Source organism: Galeopterus variegatus, unplaced genomic scaffold, assembly GCF_000696425.1.
Source record: "Galeopterus variegatus unplaced genomic scaffold, G_variegatus-3.0.2 Scaffold247, whole genome shotgun sequence".
Classification (NCBI taxonomy): domain Eukaryota; kingdom Metazoa; phylum Chordata; class Mammalia; order Dermoptera; family Cynocephalidae; genus Galeopterus; species Galeopterus variegatus.
In genome coordinates, this window is record NW_007726358.1 from 630,943 (window position 1) to 640,603 (window position 9,661).

Sequence of the window (9,661 nt, forward strand, 5' to 3'; positions counted from 1 at the left end):
GGTTATGGGAAAAAATTAGTGTATATTTACTAAAGATCAAACTCCTATCCGTAGTCGCTGATGTGTCTGTGTGCCACATGGAAGTAACCAATCAGGTGTGCTAACATTTTGACTCTATACCAGTTGGGTCTGCACTTTTAATGTAAAGGCCTAAACTTCAACAGACTTTTTCACATATCAGTGTTTCAAGATTTCTATTATGGTCTTCATCATATTCCTCTAATTTTGGGAAAACAAAAGAAAACTTTATAGATATTTCCACATAGAAATGTATTATTCTTTAAACATTTTATTTCTTTTTCTAAAATAAATCCTTAAAATGTAACCAGGATATTTTTAAATTAAAAAAACAGGCATAAATCCTAATCTTTATACAATTTCACAGCAATAATAGCAGCATGATTTTAGCCTCTTAAAAGATTTCCTCCTTTGCTCTAAATAAAATTAATACCAAATTCTAAAAAGCCAGAGCAGCACCCATCCAGCAAATGGAATGAAATTTTCCTAGTGTCTTCTACAAACTGAGCATTTAAAATACGTGAATGTATAAAACTCAAGTATTATTAAGAGTTACAGAATGAAATGACAACCTAAACATGTTTTGTAAGTACAGGACTGCCCTGCTAGTCCAGTATATTGTGGTGGGGTGGGCTGAGCAAATAGAATGGAGTTGGGCTACAGAGGTGTCCTGTTCTTATTCTAATAAGGAATGCAACTTTCAAAAGAAAGTCCTGGGTATTAAACATGTTTATTTAACATGTCTACAGTTATAAACAGCTATACCTGAAATGCTGGTGTAGATGGCAATTACAATAAGACTGTGACCACACAAGCACAGAATAAGCACGCACCACGTGATTCCTTAGGATGTAAAAGATAAGTGCCCAGAACTCCACCTGGTGAAATGGGGCTGTGCACCAAGTGGTAGCTGCAGGAACTTGCGGTTCACTAACAGATACTCAGTAGCTGCTTTAAGAATTCCCAAGGAACTGACACTCTGGTTTAGAAACAAAAATTAACATGTAAATTTATATTCATGATAAATTGTGTGTGTGTATCCAGTCAAACCATGTTTTAAAAAATGAAAAGAAGTTGCTAATTTAGGAGAACAAATGGTATGAAATGTCTTACTAGAATTACAATGTGCCAAATATTCTTGGGGGGACAATCCTGAAGGCAGGGAACACATTAAAAGTATTGATATAGTTTTCTGGTGCTAACAAAGGTCACTGACAATAAGAATTTTATTTTCTTCCATCTAAGAAGTTTCCTTAAATTTTAACTTTTAAAAATCCCTTCTGCAGTGATATGAGCCTGTTCACTGAGCTGTGCGGAACAAGCACGAAAAGTAAGAATGTTAAGAGTATGGTTCAGCCTGAGTGCAAATGGTCTGACATTGTGTAATGAGTCTATTAAACGTCTTAACTCCTTTATTTTTAAAATTATAATGTTGTTTATTGTCTGAATTATCTGAAGGACCAGGGAGTTTTTCTCCACTGTAACTGCTCACATGGGTAAACGTCTTAACTCCTTTATTTTTAAAATTATAATGTTGTTTATTGTCTGAATTATCTGAACGACCAGGGAGTTTTTCTCCACTGTAACTGCTCACATGGTACCCTTCACATGGGGAGAATGAAGTGAGAAGAGAGAGTGTGGGTCTGGGTGAGTGCACAGCTACCAACAGAGAAGGAGGCGGGAATGCAACAGGAAGTACAACAGCCCACCAGGAAGTGGATGCAAACTGCTCTGAACTATGTAGCAAATACTAAGAAGAAGGAACAAAGCTAAATCCAAATTCAGTTAAAGGCAGTCCTTGGGCTCAATCAGCCCTATATGGCAAGTATGGTCTGTGACACATTTCTTTACTAGGTTTCAACACAGTGCTTTACAATCATTCAGATTTCTTTTAAAGACAAAAATGACATGGTCTATAGATGGAAGAGGTGCTAATGAAGTGGGGAAGGGGAGAAAGATGGTGATTTATTTACTTTTATTATGTTTTTTAATGTGGTTGGGGAGGATTGTAGCATTTTTTGTTTATCTTTTTGGTTATTGAAAAAAATAGAACAGTCCACTGTCCAGCAGAGGCTGCTTCAACTCTATTGCTCCCAGGACTCATTCTGCATGGATCTGTGTTTCAGGATGCTGCAAGGATAATTCTGTGGGCAGGAAGGCCCCTTGACCCAAAGCTGTAGCATATGTCCTGCTTTGTGGATGGGGAAAGCCGGAGGGCACATAGGTCCCCATGCCTCCTCCTCCAAAGCCTCCTCGCTGGTGCTGAGGCAGGGAGTGGTAATCCTCCAGGTTATCATACTGGGACACAACAGTCATATTGCTCTGGCGCTTGCCATGTGTTTGGTATTGGTACAGCATACTGGGGTCCCTCTCCATGTTCTGGGCATGATGGAGTTTTAGGCTATGACTCCTCTCTGGTTTAGGGGGTGGGACCATTGACTGAGTGGGGTGTTCTTCCTCCTTATAGCAGTCTCTGGAGTGTTTATCTGGGGCAGGAGTCTGCCTAGCCCGAGACCGTTCCAGATCTTTGGAGAGCCTCATCTCTTTGTGGTTCAGTCTTAAAGACTCTTGCCCTGATGTAGCATATTTCCCTAAAGAGTTATGGTAACTGACTGGCTCAGAAGTGTCTGAAATCCCTTTGGACCCATAATCTAACTGGCCAGCTCCCTGGGGGTAAGGTGGCCCATTTTTTGATTCACATAATTGCCTATGGCTTGCTTCCAGATGTGCCCTGTGCTCAGGGAGACTACAACCCATGTCATGAAGCTTCCTGTTCCTAAGGCTGCTTTGCTTCTGAGGGAGGGTTGGTTTCTCTGACTGCGGATTGCCATATCCTCCATGGTGGTGGGATCTATCTAAATCTGGCTCTGGATGCTTCCTATAGAAGCGGTCATCTCCCTCAGGACTGAGGGCCTTGGCTGGGTGTCGCCCCTCCTTTCCCTCTGCCACTGAGAGAAGTCCAGTTTTCCCAGGATCTGATTTACTACGCAGATGGATGACATAAATCCCACCCAGGTCGTCTTGCACAGCTGGGGTCATATTATCATACTGGGACATAACGGGCCCTTTCATCTTCTGCCGAGCACGGCTCTCCCTCCGGATGGACTGCATGCGATATTTTTCCACGTCTTCAAGATCCCATGAGGAGTAAGTGTGCTTTACATCAGCAGTTGGAGGCATGTTGACTACATTCTGGTCATTACCAGAGAAATAGCCAGTCATGTTGGCCCTGGGACGTGTAGGCAACCCAGAATAACTGTACAAGTTCTTTCCTTGCAGCCTAGGATTGTAGAAAGCAAAATCGCGATTGGGTAGGCGGTGAAGGGGCCTCAACTGTACTGTGCTATAGGCATCCATATCACAAAGGGCCCCATCAGGACTGTAATAGGAACTAGAAGAACTGGAATATGGGCTATACCGGTAGTGGACCCGTCCATTCTCAAAGTAAGGCTGAAGCTGAGTTACGTGATAATCTGAGCGGGCCTGGGAGGACTGATATGGCTTATACTGGTACAGGGGTCTTGGGCAGTAGGCTGGTTCATCATCTGGGGGAACTTCTGTCCGTGAAATGGGAACAGAGCGAATCATGGAAGATGCGGGGGCATGGAGAGACTGAACCCTCCGGATGGTAGGGTATGGCGGAATATCTTCAGGGTAACAAGTACTTCTAACAGAGGAGCTCAAAGAAGATACATACTCAATCCGGCTACATGGCCTGGGATGGTGTCCAGACACATTTCTTCCTGGGGCCACATATGTGTTATAACGAGGACCCATGGAGGCTGGCGGCTCTGATCTGGCACCATACACTTGGTGTTGCTCCAATTTATTGTGATGTGGAGGAACACTCTGAGGACGGTACTGGCAGTTTGGAGTCATACTGAAATGCAAACAGTTTTCTGGACCAAACATCTCAGTGGTGACATCAGGCCTAGCAAAAGAGGAGTAAGCTGTTTTCTGAGAAGCATGCTTGGGTTGTGGGACAGGAAGTGGTAAAGGCAACACATCGTCCACAGAGGCTGATGAAACAGTGACAAAGGAATGATAGTTTGAACTGCTGGTGGCATCTGCACCGTTAGAGTGGATGGCAGCAGCGATCTTACTCTCCATTGTCCTGGTTGGGGGAACTGGTACAGTAAAGCCACAGGAGTGCACAGGGACAGACTCAGCACGCAGGTGCAACAGTGGGGCCCTGGTTCCTTCCCGTGCTTTCTCAGGAAGGCCTGGCTGGAGAGTGGCAGCAGCCATGGGACACTGAGCAGCTGCACTGACATCACTGACAAAGACAGGTGCAGGGTCCTCCATGTCTCGAGGTTCAGGTGGTCTCTCTGGAGCTGGAACTACTGCTGGAACCTATTGAAAGATGATAACATTAGGAATCTGTTTTTTTATGCTGCTATTCCTCTATGGAATTGAATACTATTAGATTTGTAACTCACAAGTTTAGGCTATTGGGTCAGCAGCTTGAACTTTCCCAAGCCACATGGTCCAATGGGACCTGTCTCCAGTGCCAGGAAAAGAAGGGCTATTCTGCTATCGGGTGCAACAGCTGTTACCATCTTTGGAGAACTATTTGAGACTTTATAATTTATGATGGGTTTTAAATGTGAGACAAGGTTGACTATGGCACTATCTTCATGTGTAGACCAAAACAGAGGTTTAGTCAAATAACACTGTCCAGCTTAAAAATACATACTCAGTCTATAGGTCTAGCTCAGTCTCAAACACCAAGAACATTTTATTAAATAAAAAGAGTTGATTCTATGCTTTAGAGAGATTTTTGAAGTGACTCACAGCTGCACATGGTGAGCAGTTTTAAGTTTCCAAATATAGCGAAGGGCAATAAAGTGACTTGCCTAAGGAGACATTCAAATTAAAGGTTACTGTCTCTCTTCTGCCTTCTACTCCAACTCAGTCTGTGGGCCCACAGGCCAAATATGATCCTCACAGCAATACTACAAATATGCTATCCCTGAGAAGTAGTTGCTAGAAATACCATTCTCCACTAAGAGCTAGAAACAAGAAATTTTAAGTCCTTTTAGTTCAAGGTGACCACAAAAAGTTTGTGGCACTTTTTTTAAAAAATGAAAAAATTAGGAAGAAACCTTAGCATTCTGCATATGACGTTCTCTCATCAAAACAGGTGCTTGACTATGGAACAATCTTCTGATTGATTTTGAGAAAATAAAAAATCCTAAGGCACTAATATCTCATACTTCTAAAGTTTTACAAATGTCTAGAGAATGAAGTATTTTCATTGCGTAGATGTGAATAATTGACAGAGGGTGGTTAAATGACTTGCCCAAAGTCACAATGAGTCAGTGATGCAGTTGGAAAAGAAAAAAAAAAAAAAAACTAACCCACAACCCTGACACCTAAAGCACACTTTGTCTCATCTGATCATGATCTCTTTGTACTACTATGGAGAAACTACCTGGACACTTTAGGAAGAAAAAGTAGCAGGTAGAGTTAAACTACAGACATCAAATAACTGCTCCTCTCTCAGAAAAAAACCAGCATCAAGGTAAATGCAGATTCCAATCTTAAATGGGAACTATTTCATTGAACCTGCCACAGCACTTAAAAGTAAATGTATCTGACTCAAAGATAACAAAACACCCGTCTGAAAAATGACATACCTTTGGAAAAAGTATATTTCACCTCACTGGCTTCCTCCCTTTCTTACCTTGTGGGAATTATTTAATCCCACACTGGATGCTGCTTGTACCTGCCCCACGACTTGTAGCTGCTCTGTTGACCTCTGGGAAGGAGGTGTGGGAAGGGGACGATGAGTTCTGTGCGTGCGCTGAAGAGTGGCGGCAGCAAAATCAGCAGTAGTGGGTGGTTCAGCCACATCCCAGTTGGCTTCCCTGGTGCTTATTTCAGCTGTTGCTGGAGTAGTTGTCATGTAAGCCATGGTGGTTGTGCTGGCATTTTCTTCAGGGGACCCAGAAGGTGGGTAGATTTTGTCCCTAGGCAAATTAGAAGGTGCAAGAGATTTGTCTGCAAGCTCTGAAGGGTGATGGGGCTTATCCACACTTGCACCAAGATAAGAAGGAAGCAGATCTCTACTGTAGAGATGGAGCGCAGCCTGGTCCTGATCCACAAAGGAGACAGTTGGTACACTGTTCGTCCCAAACTGGTTCTCAGGGAAACTTTCATGAACATCAGACTTCTCAGAGTCTGTTAAGGGAACTGAAGTGATTCTGACCTTTTCTGGGTCCCCAGATAAATAGGTTTGATGTGGCTGATTCTCTGGTAAGTCTCCTTGGTGCTGTTGCTCCCCAGATTCAGTTGCATTGGAATGGGGAGAATCCCCAAAAGCTATTGTCTCTGGTAGAGGCAAGTCACAGTTCCCAGGTGCACTGTTCTCGAGGTTGAACTGCTCTATTGGTTGATCTGTTTGGAAATAGTCCTTGTCTAGAGCAACACTAGAGTAAGAACTGGGCAGTTTATCTTCAGTTATATTCACCGTTGTGTGTCCATAATTTGTATACCCAGCCTGAGAAGTCCCTGGTCTCTTCAATGACTGGGTAGAGGCTTGCTGTGCAGACTCAGCTAATGCTAGCGCCAACATTCGGGCAACATTTTTCGGAGGCGGTGGTGGTGGGATAAGAGAGACTGAACTGACAGGAACAGAATCCTGAGGGGGGTCATGGGTAACTGCTCCTAGTGGGAAAGTGGGAAAAAAAATGAGAGTGAAAAGGTAGCTTATGTTATCCTATATGGAAAGCCAAACACTCCCCATTTGATCATTAAAAAATAGGTGCCTTCCATATTTCAAAATGGCAATCCATGATCTTCTATCCCACATGCAAATGCTGCAGAAAACATATCTGGTTCAGAAGGAAAACTAAAACAAAGACTGTTTAAAGATTGTAATCTCCTCTTGAATTGATATAGAGATGGGGGGGGGAACAGGTCCCTCACCTGGCTCAGAAGAGATTGCTTAGAAAACAAGCTTCAAGTGCTTGCAGATTGTTATTAAGAATGGATTTACATTTGATGGTGTAGACTGGCTTATTAACTTGTAAGACTATAGTAAAGATATTTTATCAGAAAACAAAATCAAGAGCTATGAAGTTGTGCAAAAATTATCCACGAATTCTGACTGTCCAAAGAGATAAGGGGATTTTCATGAAGGTTTGATGCATGACCACTGGCCCTTTGGGGAGTTTTGTTTGATTGGTTTTAATTTAGGGCTTTGAGCCATCAGCACCACCCAGAAAAAGCATTCTCTTTGATTAAAGACTAGCTGTGGAGCAAATTTCTCTCTTAAAAGGCACAGATGGCACACAGGATTGAAGATCCCTCTTAACTTACAGAAAGAATGAAGGAAAACAAACGGTACCTGTCTGAGTCTGTCCAGAAGCTACAGCCTTACTCTGACTGCATAAGACAGACTGCTCCTCTTTCCCTGGCAAGTCTACTTCTTCAGCAGCCACCTGGCCCAGGGGCTGGACTTCAGATTCACAACCTTCTTGGGCCTCTCTCTCATTTGTTTTCATCTTTACTATCTGGGTGGGGGATCTATTTGTAACATCACTTTCTCCAATGCTTTTTTCCCAGGTTGGAAACGATGCATTCTGAGCTGCAGTATTTGAAACTGTACCAATGACTTCTGACACGCGAGGTGGAAGAGTCACTGAAATTGGCTCAGATATATTCATAGAAGGTGATTTGCTTAATTTCCGTCCGATCTTCGGAGAGAAAGCATAGACGACCTTTTCAGTAAATGAAGATGGCTTAGATGATTTCTCTTCAGTTGGGCTCAAGTCCAGGGTAAAGAATGGACTCAATTTCTCCTGAAGAGGGGAGACAGGTTCAGAACTTGCAGTGCTTCCTGGAGTCTGAGACTGGCTACCACCTGCTTCTGCATCCTTTTTACTGACACTTTCTTTGTCCTTGGAGTATCCTAATGAATCTAAAAAGGAAGCACCACTCTCCAGACATTCTGATTCGGCCTTAGGAGGACTACATTGAAATGACATCGGGTCAAAATCCAGGCTGGCTACACCAATGTCTGGTGGGCTCAAGTCAACATCCTCAGCTGAATGAGGAGACATGAGGGCTGGAATATGGAGCAGCCCTACTTCCTCCTCACTCTCATTGTCATGGGGCAGATTATCATAGGAATTACAGCGGTTCCCCAGCATTTCTCCATTAAAAGAGGCAGACAGTGCATCACTACTAGATCTGGGTCTTCTGGGTCGGAAGAGCTTGGAATCACCTAGTAAAAATGGATAACAATGTCAAGGTATGAATGTCATAGGAGACACAATGCCATGATAAGTCACCCATTTAGTACAGCAGTAACTTACTACATGAGTTTAGGGTAAGAAAACGTTATTTCTCATTTTCTTTCTGGAAATTATCTCTTGGTGTACACAGAGATAATTTAAACTTGAGATAACAGAACTCCCAAACCATTCGCTAAGTAACAAACACATTTGAAATAATCACAGGGAGAACGTGACATTTCATAATCTGAATAGGACAAAGGACTCAGAACTTCTGGCTTCTATTACTAGTCCAACACGGACTCTTGGTGTGACTTTGGGCAAGTTTTTCACTTCTTTGTGTCTAAAATTAATCACTTTAAATAGCACTTTGGATATATATAATAGCAAAAAGTTTGTTTTTCTGGGGAAACATCTTTATGATACTCAAATTTCTTATAAAAGAACTTTTGTTCTCAATTTAAAAATATTCACAATCCCATAAAGTATTCACATATATTTAGGAAAGGACCCTTTTAGATACTTAAAAATATTTTTTTTTTCTTTAATAAGAATAGGCCTTAAGTTTCTCAAGCAGATTCCTCAAGAGTGGTAGAAAGTATTACATAATTTTATGATGTTGCTAAATATCCAACTGGTAAAAAAGAAACCCTCTATTCTATTAGGATTACTATAATTGCACAGTGGAAATGTAATATAAACAGTCAGGAACTATCAACATAAATACATTCACTAATGTTTAACCACTTATAAAATTAATCCCTACTCAAATACTATTTTGTACTTAACATTAGCATCTACCCAGCCCACTACATTGTTTTTGCAGATTATCTTGATTGCAGTTTAATTAAAAATCTTGGAAAACTCATTAGATGTCAGCCACTCAGAAAAAGTGATGTGGGAGAACTTTGTGAATCATAAGGAAAGCCGCTGGTCAATGAGGACCTGGCAATTAGAAGAGTTAATAAATGAAGATAAGAAAATTGAGCAGGATGATGACACACCAGGATACTTCAAAAGAGCATGATCTGAATATCTGTGAATTGAGAAAAGCCTTTTGGAAATCATGTAGTTCTTGGTTAGTTTTGCAAAATGGACCTTCTTTATAATCCTGCTGCACAATCAAATGAAGGATGCCATTTGTGCTATTACATGACTTTGTCAAAAAAATTTTATTTTCTTCCAAATCAACATTGGAGTACTTCTTTGTTCTAAAAACTAGTACGTAGTTGCAACTATAATTCAACTTTTGATAAACAGAAGATAAAGTTATTTTCATAATTTCTTAGTTTTGTGTTTCAAATTATGTTGCAATCAAACCTTTTTTCACTATCATGAAATTTTGGTCCCCATTTTAAGTGGTTTTAAATTGCCTTCTCCAGGTACTAATTTATCCTTGAATA

The 9,661-nt window shown here is 41.5% G+C and overlaps 1 protein-coding gene across 3 annotated transcripts in view; it reads right to left on the reverse strand.

Annotated features, from left to right (window-relative positions):
* Positions 1 to 1,526: 1,526 nt before the first annotated feature.
* The window catches only part of ARHGAP32 (Rho GTPase activating protein 32), a 102,823-nt gene continuing 94,688 nt past the window's right edge, over positions 1,527 to 9,661 (reverse strand). For all 3 annotated transcript variants that reach the window (XM_008566498.1, XM_008566500.1, XM_008566499.1), the window contains 3 exons: positions 7,370 to 8,248; positions 5,705 to 6,687; positions 1,527 to 4,371 (listed from right to left, as the gene is read on the reverse strand). In XM_008566498.1, coding sequence (XP_008564720.1) covers positions 2,119 to 4,371; positions 5,705 to 6,687; positions 7,370 to 8,248 — 4,115 coding nt within the window. In that variant the 3' untranslated portion in view covers positions 1,527 to 2,118. The remainder of the gene's footprint in view (positions 4,372 to 5,704; positions 6,688 to 7,369; positions 8,249 to 9,661) is intronic.